The sequence below is a fragment of the Panulirus ornatus genome, chromosome 1 (genome assembly GCF_036320965.1).
Source record: "Panulirus ornatus isolate Po-2019 chromosome 1, ASM3632096v1, whole genome shotgun sequence".
Lineage (NCBI taxonomy): Eukaryota > Metazoa > Arthropoda > Malacostraca > Decapoda > Palinuridae > Panulirus > Panulirus ornatus.
This window is the reverse complement of record NC_092224.1, coordinates 51,802,463-51,823,662: the sequence shown is the minus strand read 5'-3', so window position 1 is coordinate 51,823,662 and position 21,200 is coordinate 51,802,463. Positions and strand designations below refer to the sequence as shown.

The 21,200-nt window shown below is 39.2% G+C and overlaps 1 protein-coding gene across 2 annotated transcripts in view; it reads right to left on the bottom strand.

The window, feature by feature from the left end:
• The window catches only part of Oseg4 (intraflagellar transport protein Oseg4), a 600,898-nt gene that overhangs the window by 227,712 nt on the left and 351,986 nt on the right, over nucleotides 1–21,200 (bottom strand). For both annotated transcript variants that reach the window (XM_071662283.1, XM_071662291.1), the window contains exons 11-12: nucleotides 18,452–18,549; nucleotides 2,766–2,929 (exon numbers count right to left, since the gene is read on the bottom strand). In XM_071662283.1, coding sequence (XP_071518384.1) covers nucleotides 2,766–2,929; nucleotides 18,452–18,549 — 262 coding nt within the window. The remainder of the gene's footprint in view (nucleotides 1–2,765; nucleotides 2,930–18,451; nucleotides 18,550–21,200) is intronic.

Here is a 21,200-nt window from a genome sequence, read left to right as displayed (position 1 = left end):
GTGGAGAGGGAGCTGTGGTTTTGGTGCATTATTACATGACAGTTAGAGACTGTGTGAATGAATGTGGCCTTTGTTGTCTTTTCCTAGCGCTAACTCGTGCACATGAGGGGGAAGGGGGTTGTTATTTCATGTGTGGCGGGGTGGCGATGGGAATGAATAAAGGCAGACAGTATGAATTATGTACATGTGTATATATGTATATGTCTGTGTGTGTATATATATGTATACGTTGAGATGTATAGGTATGTATATTTGCATGTGTGGACGTGTATGTATATACATGTTTATGTGGATGGGTTGGGTCATTCTTTCATCTGTTTCCTTGCGCTATCTTGCTAATGCGGGAGACAGCGACAAAGCAAAATAGATATGTGAATAAATAATTTTCTATTCTTAAGTTTTTTTGTCTTAACTGTTTCATATATTACTCCATTACATTTTGCAGTAAATCATACAAACCAAGAATGTGCTTTGAACATAAATATACTAACGGTAGTAGTTGGAAGCAAGTGGTGAAAGTAGTTGGTAAAAGTAAGGAGCTTAGAATGAAAATACGTAAAGAAATATTGAAGGAGACTGAGTGTAGAATGACAAAAGGTGGGAACAAATGAAACCTGGAGAGTGGGTGAGGAATGGATGTATTTAGGGAAGCAGTGCTGGCATGGGAGGAGGGCAATAGAGAAGGGTAGTGAATGCTGAAATGATGAAGTAAAGTTCCTAGTGAAAGAGGAAAGAGAAGTGTATAGATGATATCGGGAAGAAGTGCAAATAATTGAGAGATGTATGCAGAAGAGAAAACAGCAGGTCAAGAGGGTGGTGCAGGGGTTGAAAAAGAGGGAAAACAAGAGTTGGGGTGAAAGAGTATAGGTACACTTCTGGGGTAATAAGATGTTTTGAAAGGAGGTTAATACTGTGAGAAAATCAGTCGAGATAATGAGGAAGTGGTAACTGGTAGTGATAAGGTAAAGAGATGGAGAGAGTAATTTGAAAAACTGCTGAACATATTTGATGATAGGATGGCAGATGTAGGGTGTGTGGGTATGAGAGGTATGTGAAGAGTGAGTCATGGAAAGTGAAAGAAGAGGTGGTGGAAGTCTTGCATATGATGAAATGTAGCAGTGACTAATGGCTATGTTACTGATATACAGCTGAATTTCTTAAGAAAAGGGGTGAACGTGTTGCTAACTGATTATTTAGGATTTTCACTGTATGTATGGATCATGGTGAATGCCTTAAGAGTGAATTATGCATGTATAATGTCACTGTACAAATGCATGGGGGATAAAGTTAAGTATTCAAACCACAGATGTAAAAGTCTGCTCAGTATAACTGGTAAGTTATATGGGAGAGTGGTGATTGAGAGGGTTAGAGCATTAGACTAGGGAGGAACAATGTGGATTAAGAAGTGGCAGAGGATGAGTGGATCAGGTGTTCGCTTTAATGAATGTGTATGAGAAATACTTACAGAAACAGAAGCATTTGCATGCAGTTTTTATGGATCTGGTGATAACACTTGACAAAACTGACAGAGATGCCTTGTGGAAGGTCTTATGATTATAAGTTGGAGGAGAAAAGCTACTAGAAGCATTGAGATTTTTTATCAAGAGTGTTCATCATGTGTGTGAATAGTTAGAGACAAGAGCAAGTGGTCTGTGGTAAGGGTGTGTGATATTTCCATGGCTGTTAAACTTCTTTATGAATGGGGTGGTAAGAGTGGAAAAAGCAAGGGTCTTTAAGAGAAAGTGAGTATGCAGTCTGTAAGGGGTGCAGGGAGCCTGTGAAGTGAGTCATTTGCTGTTTGCTGATGACATACCAAAGCTGGCAAATCTGCGTGAGAAACAGCAGAACTTGGTGTCTGAGTTTGAGAGTGTGTGAGAAAGGAGAAAGTTGAGATTAATGTGAATAAGAGTAAGATTATTTGGTTTAGCAGGGAAGAGAGACAGGTCAGCTGGGGTGAATGGAGATTTTTTCTAAATACCTGGGGGTGGACATGGCACAAAATGGAACCATGGAAGGGGAGGTGGAGGGAGCAAAAGTTCTGGGAGCATTGAGGAATGTGCAGAAAGACGTTGTTATCTAGGATGGCAAAAATATCCACATTTGAAATATGATAATAGTCCTAATGACATATGGATGTGAGGCATAGGCTTTAGATGAGGATGTGCAAAATAGGGTTAATAATGAAATATTTGAGGACATGTGGTGTGAGCTGGTTTGATCCACTACACAATAAAAAGGTAAGAGAGGTATGGTTAGAAGAAGAGTGTGAGAGTTTGCTGAAATGATGTGGACATGTGGAGAGAATGAGTGAGGAGCTGTTCATAACAAAGATGTATATATCAGACATAAAAGGGATGTGAGAGCTTGGAGCACAGATTCAGGGCCTGAATGTGCAGGAGGGTGAAAGTTGTTCATGGGATCGCATGAACTGGAGTGATGAGGTATACAGGAGGTGACATTATCTCAATGAACTAAACCAGGGCATGCGAAGCATCTGGGGGAAACCACAAAAAAGGTATGTGGGGGGCTAGTTGTGGCTGGGGGGGCTGCAGTTTTGTTGCATTACATAAGACTGCTAAAGGACAAATGTGTGTAAATATGGCCTTTCTTTACATGTTTCTGGCACTACCTTGCTGATGCATGAAACAACAGACAAGTACATGAAAAACTTACTGTATTTCAGCCATGCATTCAGTCAAATACTTAAAGAATAATTGAGGCTCTTACACACTATTCAGGGCCAAAAAGATAGATTATTAACTTACGAAGAATTACAATTCAGTGCTAGACGATGTGGCCGGCAAGGGAGGGAATAACGCGCAGTGAGAGCAACATGTGGTAATGTATATCTCTGCAATGCTCCTGATTCCCTCCCAATCACTAAAATTCTCTCACTTGCTGTCATACAGCATATTGGATCACTGGTAGCCTGAAATATGATTTCAATATTCTAAAACAAACCTTAATACATGATCTAATCATAAAAAACAAATCTTAATATATAATCTAATTGCACTGAATAAACAGGTACATGTATAAGAGGTTTTTCTTACATCAGTTGCAGATCAGTCTCATTTCACTAATGGTGTATTACAGTCCAATTTAGCTGTGCAATAAAGATAAGGTTTGACCACAAAAAAGTGAAAAAATAACATGTAAAAAAATATCATAGCACTTGAAAAAAATATGGAGTATGCGTGGGCTATGGATAGAGTTGTGCGCAGGAGGATGGATGTGCTGGAAATGAGATGTTTGAGGACAATGTGTGGTGTGAGGTGGTTTGATCGAGTAAGTAACGTAAGGGTAAGAGAGATGTGTGGAAATAAAAAGAGCGTGGTTGAGAGAGCAGAAGAGGGTGTTTTGAAATGGTTTGGGCACATGGAGAGAATGAGTGAGGAAAGATTGACCAAGAGGATATATGTGTCGGAGGTGGAGGGAACGAGGAGAAGAGGGAGACCAAATTGGAGGTGGAAAGATGGAGTGAAAAGGATTTTGTGTGATCGGGGCCTGAACATGCAGGAGAGTGAAAGGAGGGCAAGGAATAGAGTGAATTGGAGCGATGTGGTATACAGGGGTTGACGTGCTGTCAGTGGATTGAATCAAGGCATGTGAAGCGTCCGGGGTAAACCATGGAAAGCTGTGTAGGTATGTATATTTGCGTGTGTGGACGTGTGTATGTACATGTGTATGGGGAGGGTTGGGCCATTTCTTTCGTCTGTTTCCTTGCGCTACCTCGCAAACGCGGGAGACAGCGACAAAGTATAAAAAAAAAAAAAAAAATGCTTATAATACAAGAAACTTAATGACTCTTAATAAAAAAGTTAGGTTACTTCTAGATTTATTGTATATTTTGATATTTTGATATGTACATATTTTTCTCCTATTCTGTTTTCTACAGATTACTATATTCTACCCTCATTACTGTGAAGCCCTACATTCTTGGAGCAATCTATCATCAAACCTAACATATGGGAAAGACAGTCACGCTCCTAACCAAAGTGTATGGCCCCATAAAGTAAAGCATTATCAATGTAATATTGCTTACCTTTCACAAGGAAACAACCTTTCACAAGGAAACAGACTCAAGGAGAAGATTTGAGAAAGAAACTGCAGAACCTAGCATCTGAGTTTTGGCAAGAGTATGAAAGAAGAAAGTTGAGAGTTACTGTAAATATAAGTAAGGTAATGAAGTTTAGCAGGAAAGAAACAGGTCAGTTTCAGTATGAATTTAAATGGAGAGAACCTAGAGGAAGTAGGGTGCTTTATATACCTGGGAGTGGACATGACAGTGGATGGAACTATGGGAGCAAAGGTGAGCCACTGGGTGGGTGAGGAGGCAAAGGACCTGAGTATGTTGAGTGTGTGGATAGAGAGGTCATTATCTGCATTGGTAAAGATGGGTATGTTTGGTGTTATGGTGGTTCTGACAGTACTGTATGGATGCAAAATGCAGGCCCTATATGAATGAATAAGAAACAGGGTGGATGTGCTGAAAAATCAAATGCTTGAGGACAAAATGTAGTGTTAAACAGGCTGACTGAGTAAGAAATAGTTAGATAGAGATAGGTGTGGTAGTAAGAAGAGTATGAAAGAGAGAACTGAAGAGAGAATGCTGAAAGAGTTAGGACATATAATGAAGATAAGTGAGGAAAGACTGATCATGAGGGCATACATGTCAGAAGTAGACAGAACAAGGAAGAGAGGGGAGCCCAAAGGCAATATGGAAGGAAGAAGTGAAATATGTTTTCAGTCATTCAAGCCTGAACATACAAGAGGGTGTAAGGGATGCATGGCATAGAATGAACTTGAGCGATGTGGTATACCAGGGTTGATGTGCTGTCAATGGGCTGAACCAGGGCAGATGAAGTGGTCAAGCAAAACCACAGAAAGGTTTGTGTGGCTTGGCTGTATATAAGAGGCTCTGGTTTTGGCACAATATACACAACACTTTAAAGTGGATGTGAGCAAACAAAGTTGTTTGTCTATTCCTTACACTACCTTACTTGTACAAGAAAAAGGGAACAAGTGGGAAAAAACCTTGGAAAAGCCTGGTTAGAAACTTGTAAGTTCATCTATTATGAATCTCTCTCTCATATGAGATGGAGAGGAAAAGAAATGGAGGGAGTGCTGTCAGGTGATGGAGGTAAGTCGGGTGGTGAGGGTGATTGTAGTGGGGAGAATGCTTGCCTTCAGGTGATAGAGGTGGTGGCAAGCTGAATGGTGGTGGTGGTTGTATTGGAGAAAAAGCCTTCCATTAGGTGATCAAGATTACTCAAATAGTGATGGTGTGGTGGCTGAAAAAGCTGTAGTGTTTTCTTCCAGATTCCCTATCACTAAGCACCTAAAGCTTTGTTATTTTCTCCATAATGATAACAATTTTGCATGAAAATTGTTATTCTATTAATTCTTCACCAACAGGTGTAGTAACCTCTCCTTTTTCCAAGAGAAACTTCACACAGATGTTCAAGATAAAGAGAGAGACTCTTCTTACCCACACTTTGGTGTAAGAATAATTCACTGGCCTAATTGGTTGATATCTAATTCCCTGGGATCAAATCTGAACAAAGCTTCAAAAACCTTCAGAACAGGTGAAGTATAACAATTCTCATATTTGTACACAAGCTCTCATTGGCCATAGCTTTTAAAGTTTATGAAACCAAGCTTAGTTGTTGGATAAAGTCAATCTTTGAAATATCTTTTGTCATACCAACATTAACATTACTTGTCACACGTTTTTATGGTCCAAGATTGGTTCAAGTAGCGGAAAATAAAGACCCTGATTAATACTTTCGTTATGCTTATGATGCACACAATACTGTTCACAATATTTTGCAGAAAACAAAATGAAATCACAGGCTGATTCAAAAATTCTCAGGGCAAAGGAAACAAGTTCACACATACTATTTTTTATCCAGTGTTTGAGGGTCCTGTGTTTACTTTTATATGCCATAAGTTTCTATTTACCTTTAAGTAGAAGACTCCTTAAAATGTAAGAAAAAAATCTACATAGACATCCAAAATCACAGTGGCAACTAAAGAATTTAATATTTTACATTACACCTATTTTAGGCATCTGGGACATATGAAAATAACTATTATTGTCAGGAAAGATGGCAATATGGGTATCAAAAGAAAACTCTTTGCCTTCAAGTATGGAGTTTATATGAATGAGTGTATTTACAAGGACTGTAATTCTTTTTTCTGATAGAACAATTTGAATTTTAATTACATATGTGCAGCAACACTGTGAAGGACAATAAAATCAGCAAACCTAAGAATGTATTTAGAATTTTGAGGAAAAAATCAGGGTTTACACTTTTATTTTAATAATATCACAACCCAGTTAATACAAAATACATTTGTTTTAAAACAAAAGCAGTATAACCTCTCTATGTCAGTTTAAAAGGTAAGCACATTGCACATGCACTTGTATAAAAGATGAAACAATTGTCTCAGATGGGGAATGTAAACACTGCACTCAGGGGTACACAGAAATGAAATTAAAATTGATCATACTAATGTTTAAGTGGCTTTGTGTCGCAAACATCAATAATAGTAAAAAGTTAAAACAGTTTGTACCATCAGGAATTTCAAATTATCACACGGTATCTATTTATGCAAGGACAAATGGGCACATTCATTAATTCTGAGGTATCAGACTTAGTGTCCATAGATGAATGGTTTTCTCTACGAACATAATATTAACATATTTTCACATGATTAACATACTATATTTTGTTCCAGAACATTCGGAAAATTCTTCAGCGCTATGTAAATGGTGGCGTACTTAGAAAATGGGTTTTGAATTAATGGGATGAGCCCAGCTATTTTCTCAGGAACAGTTTCTTCAATTGAGAAAATCAAATGCAATCAATGATGGCATACTTAGTTTTTACAGGTGAATTTGAAGGATCCTACTTGCATATCAAACTTGTCTAGCCACTCCATAATCCAAACAGCATCTTCCTTTTTGATGGACTTGAGTGAAGTCTTTTTCACAGCATACAACTAATCTGGTACACCAAAACTTTCTGGTAGATTTAGTTTCTATGGTGACTTCACAAACTGAGGAAATTTTTGACAAGGAAGTTCCTGCATGAACCCCTTTGACCCACGGGAATAGGTGTTGTATCTGAGACATTTAGTTTCATACAGCATTCCCTGGGAGAAAGAATACTTCCCACGCATTCCTCACGTGTCGTAAAAGGCGACTAAAGGGAACAGGAGCGGGGGGCTGGAAACCCTCCCCTCCTTGTATTTTAACTTTCTAAAAGGGCAAACAGAAGAAGGAGTCACGCGGGGAGTGCTCATCCTCCTCGAAGGCTCAGATTGGGGTGTCTAAATGTGTGTGGATATAACTAAGATGAGAAAAAAGGAGAGATAGGTAGTATGTTTGAGGAAAGGAACCTGGATGTTTTAGCTCTGAGTGAAACGAAGCTCAAGGGTAAAGGGGAAGAGTGGTTCGGGAATGTCTTGGGAGTAAAGTCAGGGGTTAGTGAGAGGACAAGAGCAAGGGAAGGAGTATCACTACTCCTGAAACAGGAGTGGTGGGAGTATGTGATAAGAGTGTAAAAAAGTAAACCCTAGATTGATATGAGTAAAACTGAAAGTGGATGGAGAGAGATGGGTGATTTTTGGTGCATATGCACCTGGGCATGAGAAGAAAGATCATGAGAGGCAAGTGTTTTGGGAGCAGCTGAGTGAGTGTGTTAGTAGTTCTGATGTACGAGACCGGGTAATAGTGATGGGTGATTTGAATGCAAAGGTGAGTAATGTGGCAGTTGAGGGAATAATTGGTGTACATGGGGTGTTCAGTGTTGTAAATGAAAATCATGAAGAGCTTGTAGATTTATGTGCTGAAAAAGGACTTGTCATTGGATATACATGGTTTAAAAAGAGAGATATACATAAGTATTCATATGTAAGTAGGAGAGATGGCAAGAGAGCGTTACTGGATTGTGTTAATTGATAGGCATGTGAAAGAGAGACTTTTGGATGTTAATGTGCTGAGAGGTGCAACTGGAGGGATGTCTGATCATTATCTGGTGGAGGCAAAGGTGAAGACTTGTAGAGGTTTTCAGAAAAGAAGAGAGAATGTTGGGGTGAGAAGAGTGGTGAGAGTAAGTGAGCTTGGGAAGGAGACTTGGGTGAAGAAGTACTAGGAGAGACTGAGTACAGAATGGAAAAAGGTGAGAACAAAGGAGGTAAGGGGAGTGGGGGAGGAATGGGATGTATTTAGGGAAGCAGTGATGGCTTGTGCAAAAGATGCTCATGGCATGAGAAGCATGGGAAGTGGGCAGATTAGAAAGGGTAGTGAGTGGTGGGATGAAGAAGTAAGATTATTAGCGAAAGAGAAGAGAGAGGCATTTGGATGTGTTTTGCAGGGAAATAATGCAAATGACTGGGAGATGTATAAAAGAAAGAGGCAGGAGGTCAAGAGAAAGGTGCAAAAGGTGAAAAAGAGGACAAATGAGAGTTGGGGTAAGAGAGTATCATTGACTTTTAGGGAGAATAAAAAGATGTTTTGAAAGGAGGTAAATAAAGTGCATAAGGCAAGGGAATCAATGGGAACATCAGTGAAGGGCGCTAATGGGGAGGTGATAACAAGTAGTGGTGATGTGAGAAGGAGATGGAGTGAGTATTTTTATGGTTTGTTGAATGTGTTTGATGAAGAGTGGCAGATATAGGGTGTTTTGGTCAAGGTGGTGTGCAAAGTGAGAGGGTTAGGGAAAATGATTTGGTAAACAGAGAAGAGGTCATAAAAGCTTTGCGGAAGATGAAAGCCGGCAAGGCAGTGGGTTTGGATGGTATTGCAGTGGAATTTATTAAAAAAGGGGGTGACTGTATTGTTGACTGGTTGCTAAGGTTATCTAATGTATGTATGACTCATGGTGAGGTGCCTGAGGATTGGCAGAATGCTTGCATAGTGCCAATGTACAAAAGCAAAGGGGATAAAAGTGAGTGCTCAAATTAAAGAGGTATATGTTTGTTGAGTATTCCTGGGAAATTATATGGGAGGGTATTGATTGAGAGGGTGAAGGCATGTACAGAGCATCAGATTGGGGAAGAGCAGTGTGGTTTCAGAAGTTGTAGAGGATGTGTGGATCAGGTGTTTGCTTTGAAGAATGTATGTGAGAAATACTTAGAAAAGCACATGGATTTGTATGTAGCATTTCTGGATCTGGAGAAGGCATAGGATGGAGTTGATAGAGGTGCTCTGTGGAAGGTATTAAGAATAAATGATGTGGGAAACAACTTGTTAGAAGCAGTGAAAAGTTTTTATCAAGGATGTAAGGCATGTGTACGTGTAGGAAGAGAGGAAAGTGATTGGTTCTCAGTGAATGTAGGTTTGCGGCAGGGGTGTGTGATGTCCCCATGGTTGTTTAATTTGTTTATGGATGGGGTTGTTAGGGAGGTGAATGCAAGAGTTTTGGAAAGAGGGGCAAGTATGCAGTCTGTTGTGGATGAGAGAGCTTGGGAAGTGAGTCAGTTGCTGTTTGCTGATGATACAGGGCTGGTGGCTGATTTGTGTGAGAAACTGCAGAAGCTGGTGACTGAGTTTGGTAAAGTGTGCTAAAGAAGAAAGCTGAGAGTAAATGTGAATAAGAGCAAGGTTATCAGGTACAGTAGGGTTGAGGGACAAGTCAATTCGGAGGTAAGTTTGAATGGAGGAAAACTGGAGGAAGTGAAGTGTTTTAGATATCTGGCAGTGGATTTGGCAGCGGATGGAACCATGGAAGTGGAAGTGAATCATAGGGTGGGGGAGGGGCGAAAATCCTGGGAGCTTTGAAGAATGTGTGGATGTCGAGAACATAATCTAGGAAAGCAAAAATGGGTGTCTGAAGGAATAGTGTTTCCAACAATGTTATATGGTTGCAAGGCGTGGGCTATGGCCATAATAGAATTGTGCAGAGGAGGGTGGATGTGCTGAAAATGAGATGTTTGAGGACAGTATGTGGTGTGAAGTGGTTTGATCGAGTAAGTAATAATAGGGTAAGAGAGATGTGTGGTGATAAAAACAGTGTGGTTGAGAGAGCAAAAGAGGGTGTTTTGAAATGGTTTGGTCACATGGAGAGAATGAGTGAGGAAAGATTGACCAAGAGGATATGTGTGTCAGAGGTGGAGGGAACAAAGAAAAGTGGGAGACCAAATTGGAGGTGGAAAGATGGAGTGAAAAAGATTTTGAATGATCGGGGCCTGAACATGCAGGAGGGTGAAAGGCATGAAAGGAATTGTGTGAATCGGAACGATGTGGTATATCGGGGTCAATGTGCTGTCAATGGATTGACCCAGGGCGTGTGAAGCATCTAGGGTAAATTATGGAAAGTTCTGTGGGGCCTGGATGTGGAAAGGGAGCTGTGGTTTCAGTGCCTGGATGTGGAAAGGGAGCTGTGGTTTCGGTGCATTATTACATGACAGCTAGAGACTGAGTGTGAACGAAAGTGGCCTTTCTTCTCTTTTCCTAGTGCTACCTCACGCACATGAGGGGGGAGCGGGTTGTTATTTCATGTGTGGCGGGGTGGCCATGGGAATGAATAAAGGCAGACAGTATGAACTATGTACATGTGTATATATGTATATGTCAGTGTGTGTATATATATATATATGTGTACGTTGAGATGTATAGGTATGTATATTTGCATGTGTGGACATGTATGTATATACATGTGTATGTGGGTGGGTTGGGCCATTCTTTCGTCTGTTTCCTTGCCCTACCTCGTTAATGCGGGAGACAGCGACAAAGCAAAATAATTAAAAAAAAAAATAACAGCATTCAGGTGGCCTATCTTGGAATGGTACTGACATGGTGTCATGACTCCATCCTACTCCTGACATTGTGGCCTCTTCATGGTCAAAATTATCAAAGGCCCCAACAGTGAACATGTCAGGATTAATATGATTCATAATTCATGGTAAGCCCAGAATGTTTGAAGCTCTTGCTTAATGTGGAATTCTTGGATATTTCATGTATAGCCTGAGTATTCATGATGTAAAGAGAGGTTCTACGCCCTTCATGATCCACACTGTTGTAAGAATTTGTTATAAAGCAATCATTTTCATTTGTTTTAACTCTGAGGGATAAGACTGCATATCTTCATTTCCTTCATCAAATTTATCATTGCATCCTCCCCCTATTTGGCTGATATCCAACTCCCTAGGATCAAATTTGAACAAAGTTCAAAAAACTTAAACAACACAAATTGTCTTGTAGCAAGAAATAGCTAAGTCTGCCTCTAAGAAACTGGGAGTCCTGTTTAGATGTCAAAATCTCTTTTCTTTCAAAAACTTTCTCCAATTATATAAAACACTGATCCGACCTTGTACAGAGTACTGCTCTCACATCTGGTTCTGGCTGCATCTTTACTTGAGTGTTAATTCAAAAGCAGTCCAACTTATCAACTCCCATGCAAATTTGAAAACTTGTCCAGCTTAACCTAAGTTGCAAAGTTAGTTCACTTTCTCTATTCTGTAGGTATCATTTTGGCTTTTGCTCCCAAAAGCTGGCTGCTTGTGTATCCCCACCACCAGACAGACCATGCAATACACAGCAAGCTGCTGCATCATATGATCACTGTGTAGCCATTGCCAACTCAATGGTAGGCAATCTTAATAACTGTTTCTTTCCCTACACCTTGAAGCTTTGGAAGTCTCTACCCTCTCATGTCTTTCCCAATAAGTATGACCTGGCACATTTCAAAGAACATGTTTTTTCACTTCCTCCAAAATTCGTAAATACTTTCCCCATGTTTTTTTTTCCCCCTTTCATAACTTGTATATACTTCAATTTAGGCCTAGTCTTGATGCAGACTTTTGTCCATGACTGGAACTTCAACGTAAAAAAGAAAAAAAAATTCAGCAGGGATGGTCTAATAATAATGGCATATGAAATGATTGGATCAGTAACATGTATAGTGTAAGCCATAGCATCAGGAGTAAATGTGATGAGAACCATAGCAGACCTCCCATGGCAAAGATATATGTAACCTGCTACAGTAATGACTGTTATGCTATACCTTCAGTTCACTGTTAGTAAACATATCATCTCAGTCTACAAAGTCATTAGCATGGTTCCTCAAAATCACTGACAGCATATTCTTTATCTCTAATCAAGCCAGTTCCTATGCTCATGCTTGTTTCATATAATGCTTTCATTTTTGGTGATTGTTGACCCTGGTCACAAATACTCTTCATTTCTCTCTCCCATCTCAAAAGATAAGACTTGATGCAGGTTTTACCCCAAAACAAATCAGCACCAAAAACAGAGTAAATGCCTTGAAGGTCACATGTATGAGTGCAAACCTTAATTTGAAGGCACAACATGCCTGTAAAAATTATTCAGCTCTCTCATACTCAGACATTCAAAATTTTTCAGTTATCTTCGTACTAGATTTTTCCACACACAGAATATACCCTCCTGTAGTTGAACATGTTGGTTCTTGGGATTAGCTTTTGATCTTGTACAAGGCCTCCCTGGATTTTCACAGTCTGGGGTTTATTCAATCTAAGCATTAATGCATTCTGCTATCTAATGATGCTTTCCTTTTGGTGACTATCTCTAAAGATTTCTTCAAAGTGTATGTCTTGTAACATTTGTTGCTTACATGACACAAAATGAGAAGTGTTTTCTTGAATGAGTGTCTGATGTACATCATCATCTCATTCATGATGCTTCCCAAATACGTTTTCATCCTTGTTCAGTACTTGTAGGCTCCTGTTTTTTTTTCTTTTTGGCATAAGATACATTTTTTAAGATCTGTTTCAGAAGAGTCCTTCAATCTTTTCTTCAGCAGTGTGCCTTCCATCATCAGTTATAATGGTTTGTCTGAAAACGATCAAAATGTTTCTCCCTTGTCATTAAACAGCTAAAAGTAGACAGCATTAAATACATGAATAACATGAACATTCCTGAAAGTCTATCTTTTATGCCAAAATACTGTTCTCATGTACTTCATAAGAATTTCTTTACGAAATGTTTTCTTTTGATACCCATACTGCCACATTTCCTGACAATGTCTTATCTTTATAAGTCCCTGATGCATAAAATAGGTGTAACATAAAATATCAAATTCCTAAGCTGCTACTATATTCCAAGATCTCTAACTAGATTCCTTTTTTACATCTTAGAAGGTGCCCTAAATGAAAACAAAAAGAAACTTAGGGCACATTAAAGGGCACAATGGATGAGAGGAGAGCCACTAAATCACAGCCAGTCTAGCTGATATTGATATATCTACATATCAATTATAACAAGGGAAAATATCTTTTAAATACATACAGAGTTTTATTATTTACCTTCACGTTTTCCGAATTTACACTGCTGGGATCTGTAATAACAATGTACAGGTACTCCAAAAATATGGACTCTTGATCTACAAACAATTCAAGTGTTTGTGCAATTGTGAGTTTGAATGCTTGTGTTTGCCTTTTTCTGGGCCCAGATTTTGGATGCAGGTAGTCATCATCAGAGCATGATTTTAGGCTATTGCACAATGGCTTTAAAGGCTGTTTTACAACCACAAAAGCCACCCCAGCCTCAAAGGTTAGATTTACTTCACTGCACTCATTCAAAACAGGTGACCTAGCAGCCTTCACTTATACAGAAGATACCTCAGGATCAAAGAAAGGATCTATGGGTGCCAGAACCTAGTCTTCAAGACCAATAAAGGCCATCTTTCATGATTCAGAGTTATTACGGCTTTTTTTTTTTTGTACTACCTTCAGGCTTTACATTTTGGGTGTAGGTAATTGAGAATCCAGACAAGCTTCTAAGCTACTGCATGACGGCCTTGAAGGCTGTTTTATTAATGAAGGTAGCTCAGTTCGAAGAAACAATTTAAGAGTATCAAATTTAAGAGTATCAAAGCCTACCATTCAAGGCTAACAAAAGCCACCTCTCAAGGTGTGGAGCTACTATAGTTTCACATAACTCTTGGAAGCTCTAGATCTTAGGTGAATGTACTACACAATCTGGACAGGTTCTGTGCCATTGCAGGCTGGCCTTGAAGGATATTTTGAGGCCAATAAAGCCACTCCAGCCTTAAAAAATAGGTGACACTGCATCCTGAAATGATAATGATGATACCTCAGGATCAACAACAGGACCTAAAGGTACTAGAGCCTAGCAGTAGAGGCCAGCTAAGGCCACCTCTAAAGGTTCATATTCACTACAACTTCATGCAGCACTTCCACCTCTCGAGGTTCAGATCTACAACAGCTTCATGCACCACCTAAAGGCCCTGAATTTTGGGTGGAGGTATTTCATTATCTGGCCAAGGTTTTGAGCTACAACACATTGTTATGAAGGCCATATTGAGGCCACCAAATGCAACCCAGGCACAATTCATTCACTGCAATCATTGCAACTAAATGACCCAGCAGAATGTTGAGAAGCTGATGAACAAAAGCAAAGAAAGAGTAGATGAAGATTTCTGATGTTAAGTGAAAATTGTAAGGAAAATAAGAAACTGTAATGGATGCAAGTGAAAAAGGAAAAAGGTGAATGTAAGATTGGAAATGTTGATGTGAGAAGTAGGGAAGGGGACCTGTTGAATCAAAAGGAGGAAGTGAAAGGATGATGGAAAGAGGATTTTCAAGAACTGATGAATGTAAAAGGTGAGGCAGCAGTTGTTACATGCATGGATATTCAGTACAGAAGGAAAAGGATACAAGTGCATGGCCTATTGCAAAAAGGGATGTGGTTGATAATAAGTTTGAAGGTAGCAAAGGCACCTGGAGTGGTGGGATTACAGCTGAAATGCTGAAGTATGGGGGAGAAAGTGTGACAGAGTGGATGCATTTGATATGTACTTTAGCATGGAAACAAGATTGTACCTGGGGACTGGGTGAAAGGATGAAAGTTAATATTGTTCCTGTATTCAAAGGAAAAGATGCTAAGGATGTATGTAGCAATTATAGGGAAATAAGTCTGTTAAGTACACCAGAAAAGTGTATGCAAGTGTTGATTAAGAGAGTGAAGGAGGTAACTGAATGCAGAATAAGGAGCAAAGTGTTTTAGAAAAGGCAGGGGATCAGTTGATCAGATTTTTGTGGTGAAGACGACTGGAAAAGTACTAAGTAAAGGGAAACAAGCTGTGTGAAGCATTTATGGATCTGGATAAAACATATGACAGTATATGCTTTCAGGGATGTATTAAGGTTATATGGAGTAGCAGAACAACTGCTGGATGAAGTGAAAGCCTTCTATTGAGTAGCAAATGCATATATAAGAGTGGATGGAGAATTGAGCAAAAGAAAGTGTACTACATTGTGTTATAGATATGGGGCGAGAACAACTGGAAGAGGAGAGAGAATTTAAGTATTTAGGAGCTGTCTTGGGTAAGTTTGTTGATATGGAGGGAGAGATAAGGAAGAGAGCAGCACAGGGTAGAAGTGTCATTGGGTCCCTTACGAGAATAATAAAGGGTAGAGGTGTAAGCAAGGAAGTGAAGAAAGGATCAAGAGACAGCATATTCCTCCCAACTCTCACCTATGTAGCCAAAACATGAACATGGAATGAGTCACAGATGTCAAGAATCCAGGCTGTGGAATTGAGCTATTTGGAGGAGTATGTGGTTTAGAAAAATGAAATGAAGAAAGAAATGAAGGAGTGTATGAGAGAAGTAGTATGGAAGGAGGCATTAAAGACAGGGATAAGTGGATACTCTCTTGCTATGGTCATCCCCTTGATGGGAGTTTCTGGAGGGAACAGACATCAGGGATACATAGACAGGTAGACAGACAGACCTGGCAGCCTAAAGTCATAATGGAGCTACCTCAGGATCAAAGGCAAGACCCAAGAGAACCAAAGCCTGGCCTTTGAAGCACCACCTTTCAAGGTTCAAAGTTACTACATCTTCATATAGTACTTAGAAGCCATAAATTCTGAGTGTACATTCTTTAAAATCTAGCCACATTCAAAGCTGCCACAACCTTGGAAGTCACTGTCATGCTACCGATGGCCACCATGGCCATAAAAGATTACACTTTGTTCACTGCACTCACTCAAAATACGTAACCTAGCAGCCTATAATCATACTGAGGGTATCCTCAGGATCAGAGGCAAAACCCAAGGGTATCAAAGCCAACAAAGCTACAATTCAAGGTTCAGGGTTACTGAAGTTTCATGTAGCATCTAGACACCAAAAAGTATGGGTATAGGTACTTTAGAATCTGGGCAAGGCTTTAAAACTACCACACACTTGCCTTGAAGGCCATTTTGAAGCCATTAAATGCTCTCCCATCTCATGAATTAATTCAATGCTCTCCCAGCCTTATGGATTGATTCAATGCACTCTTAAAATGGGTGATCTAGCAGCCAAAAGTCATAATAATGTTGCCTTATGAGCAAAGACAGGATCCAAACATAACCAGAGCCCAGCCTTAAAGGTCAACAAAAACCACCTTTCAAGGTTCAGCTTTACAAGAGCTTCATGTAGGAGACCACCAGATTTTGGATGTAGGTATTTCAGAATCTGTTCAAAGTTTAAAGCTACAACACATCAGCTTTGAAAGCCATTCTGAGGCCACTAAAGTCCATCCCAGCCTTATAGATTACATGATTTTCATTGCACTCATTAAAGATAAGTGAAATGGCAGCCTAAAATCATATCAAAGGTCCCTCAAAATCAAAGACAGGATCTAAGGGAATTAGAGCCTGGCCTTAAAGGCCAACAAAGACTGCCTTTCTAGGTCCAGTTATTACAACTACTAGGAGTACTTAGAGGCCCCAAACTTTAGGTGTAGTTATGATACAATCTTGACAAGGATCTAAGCTACTGTGGGTTGGCCTTGATGGCCAATTTGAGCCCAGCAAAGGCAACCCTAGCCTTACTGATTACACTTAGTTTAGTTTAAAATAGGCAAACAAGCAGTCTCAACTTATAAAAATGATACTTCAGGATCAAAAAATATCCAAAAAAATAATTTATGTCAAAAAATGCAGTAAATATGTGGTCTCTAAACTAAGTATATGGTAATGGGAAGGAACAACACTATGCTCAAATTTGCTTTGTGTTTAAATGTAGTGGGGACCAGAAACCCTCCTTCCATGCATTACAGTTTCTGAAAGATATAAGAGAAAAATATGGATGGACATAGCCAAGTTGAGAAGGGAAAAATAAGTAATATGTTTGGAAACAGGAACCCAGATGTTCTGGCTCTAAGTGATATTAAGCACAAGAGGAAGGGGAAGAATGGCTTGGGAATGTCCTAAGGGGTAAAGTCTGGGGTTAGTGTCATGAAAAGAACAAATGAGGGAGTGGCTATTCTGCCGAAGTAGAAATTGTGGGAATGTGTGAGTGTAAGACATGAGAATGTCTGTGGATTATGAGACAGTTGACTTTAGTGCTTGAGCACTTGGTAACAAGAGGAATAAGTAACAGAGGTAAGTATTTCAGGAGGGGCTGAGTGTGTGCATCAGTAATTTTGAAAGAAATAGAAGGATCAAGTGTTAGTGATGGGTGATTTGAATTCAAGAGTGGGTGATGAAGCAGTTGAGGGTATAACTCAGGAACACAGGGTAATCACTTTAAATAAAATGACAGACATTTTGTGGGGTTGTGTGCTAAAAAATTACTGGCGATTGAGAATATCTGGCTTAATAAAGGGACATACATAAGTATATGTGGGTGAGTGAAGCTAATGATAAGTGGAAATTATTAGATTATGTACATATAATGGTTTACTAAAGAGAGACATTTGAATGTAAAAGTGCTGAGGGGAAATGGTGGTACAATGTCTGATCACTTCTTGATGGAGGCAAAGGGATAAGTTGTAAAGGCTTTGGGAAATGAGGAAATCAAGGAGATACTTAGAGAGATAGGGTGACTAGGGACAAAAGGTGAGATAAAAGAAACAGGGATTGGGTAAGGAATGAGAGGTATTTAGGGAATAAAAAAAAGTGTGGCTGAGAAAGTTGAAGAGGGTGTGCTGAAATGGTTTGGACATATGAAGAGAATGAGTGAGGAAAGGTCGACAAGGTGGATATACATATGTGTCAAAAGTGCAAGGAACAAGGAGAATAGGGCAATCAAGGGCAATCAAAGTGGAGATGGAAGGGTGAAGCGAAAAAGATTTTATGCAATCATACAAAAGGGTGAAAAGTTCACACAGGACTGAGTGCATTGGAAAAAATGTTGTATACTAGGGTCAGTGTGCAGTCAATGAACTGAACCAATGCATGTAAAGTAACCGGGGTACATCATGGAAAGATCAGTGGGGCCAGTTGTGGATAGGGAGCTGTGGATTTGGTGCATTACACTTGACAGTTAGAGAATGGATGTGAGCGGGTCTAGCTTTTCTTCATCTGTTCCTGGCACTACCTTGCTTATGTGGAAACTGGCAATCAAGTATGAATAAGAATAATGAATAGATTATCTCAAAAAATCTGAGTTCATTTCTTAAACACAATTTTTAGATTATAAAGAAATAATACTACATAATCTAATCCTACCTCATACAATTTGTCTCCCTCTCTAAAGACATCAGAGACACCTGTTGGTGTATCATCAATGTGGTACAGTCGTTCTTGTCGATCAGTTTTAATAGCACCTAGAAAGAAAATATATCCTTCAAGTTTAATTGTTATCTTACAATTAACCAGATATTCTGTTGCCTACTACATGTGAAAAGATGACAAAATGGGACAATGGTAGTAAATTCATATTCGAACACATGGAAACATGCCTGATTCTACTGAAAGGCAAACCTTACATGCTGTTACTTGTTGGGTTATTTACATAGTCATCCACAGTTAAGTTAAGGCACTTGACCACTTACTATCCAAAGAAGCCAACTTATTCACACGTCATTGGAAAAAGAAACATTAACTTTATTCTCTTAATTTCCCTTTTCAGTTTTAACATAATCCTGTAATTCTTCAATTACTTACCCTCTCCACTATCCATATGCTGTATCACTAACCCTTAGAAAAAAATTTCCATTGTCTGCTTTCTCTAAGCAACCACATATTTCTCATCCATGTTCATAAGATGATACATTGTATTTTCCATTTCATCCACATTTTCCAACCCTTCAACTATAACATTTCTTCTACCATAACTCATGTGCTACAAAACATGATATCTGTCATTTCAATGTTCTAAAGTGTCCTACCCATGAACAGGCAATGTTGAAGCCTTTTAGTTTCCATATGTTAAAATATCAGCGATATACTACAAACATATCTCTACAAATACACTGGAATTACATCTACATTATCATCCATCACATGAAGGATCCTTATGATCCAAAGGCTCTTACTTAGTAATTACAAAGCCTACATACAGCACAGCAAAGAAACCCAAACAATCTCACTCTTCCAGTTATATCACATCCATGTCACAATGGCAGTGAGAATGCAGTTTTATTCCAATGTTAAGATATATCCCCATTTACTTACTTATCCTGCCCTAAGAACCTCTCTTACAGGCTTCTGCAGCACCTAGGAAGTCAGCCACTTCCATAAGCCAGAACATTTTGTCACAAAGTGGGTGATAATGTGAGTTTGTCTTGACAGAGTGAGTACAAGATAGCTGACAAGGTAAAGTTTGGTGTTTTTCTGAGAAGATGCCCCAGCAAAAAAAAGGCATGTATTCTTGCAGAAAGAAAATGTATCTACAAGTGAGATTTCATGCTGCATTGGTAAGGCTGAGTCCACTATCCAGACAACTTTCTTTTTCACTTCCTTCTAATATCAACCCTCATCAAAAAGCTGGGTGTAGTTGACCTGGAAAGACCAGAAAGATGACTGATAACCTAAAAGGGATATTTTTCAGCACCTGATGCTTCTTCAGGTTATCAGTCTACATTGTAGTTTCCTAAGGAGCATTTCCTTCTTCGATTATGTTTAATCTTTTCCGACATGACCTCCCATTACCTCTAGCAAACCAAAACATGAAAGTCCATCCATTGGCAGATGATCTCAAAATCACATCACAACACCCTATGTCACAGTATCAACAATAATTGTGGAGTGCTACATTACAAAACTGAAACAATAGCTCACCAAGAACACAATGTCTGCATATCCATGTAGGTCTTCAATCATTCTTCTAACCCTCATACACACATGAATCCAGATCACACCTTCCAATCATCCTGAAAGGACAATCATTCCCACTCAACCATTCTGGGCATCACATGTGACATACACGCCATTCACTCTCTGAATCAAAAACATCAACATACAAACATCACATGATATAAAAGCTCTCAGAACCTAACTAGCAACAGATCTAGATGAGAAAGAGAATGCCTTAGCTTCACCTACAAACATCTAATTGCTCCTCTCTAAATTATGCCTCATCTGATCAAATCTTCTAACCTCTCACAAGCAAGTACAACAAAGCTAAAATCATACAAAACAGAGACCTCAGATTAATAACTGGTTGGCTGGCAACCCTAAACACTCAACAACTACAAAATAAAACAAAAATCCTCCAAATTCAATTCGACCTCAACATGCTTGGCACTCAGTTCTATGCAACACCACTATACTCCTGCCACCCTAACCCCTACGTAAAAATAGAAAAAAAACTTTCTCCTGCTTCACACTTCAGCAACCTCTACTCACAGATCCCTCTCCCCCAACATATGTAAAACTGACCAAAAAATGTACACACTGATATACCTCAACAAGCATTAAAGAATTGTCCTTCCAAGTCTTTAACTTCATCCCGCCAGACATGAACCCATTAGAAGCTACAATCCTTGGACAAACATAAGTCACAATTTCTCTTCTACACTCGAGACATCACTCATTCCTGTACCACTATAAGCACTGTTTCACCATATCCCATACCCCTCATGCCCAGGATGGAACTAACTCTTATTAATGAGGACACCAAACACTTATTGCCCAGCACAAATTACAATTATTAATGAGGACACTAAACACTTATTGCCCAGCACAAATTACAAAATTTCATAGACTTTTGTCATGCCTGGTGGATGTTGCTGACTTCCTGGGTGCTGCTAAAGCCTCAATGAAATAGAAGTAAGCTAAAAGTATAAAAGTAAGTCCATTTACATATATATATATAGTTTGAGGAATTCTGTCCTGAGCCCTAGCTTCCTTAATTCAAAATAAAGTGTATAAATATGTTGCAACAAATGATGGATTGAAGCATAAGTTGCTGGACCAGGAGACATCATAATTTCTAGAAACTTCCAATCCCTCCTCAGAAGATGACTGATCCTGC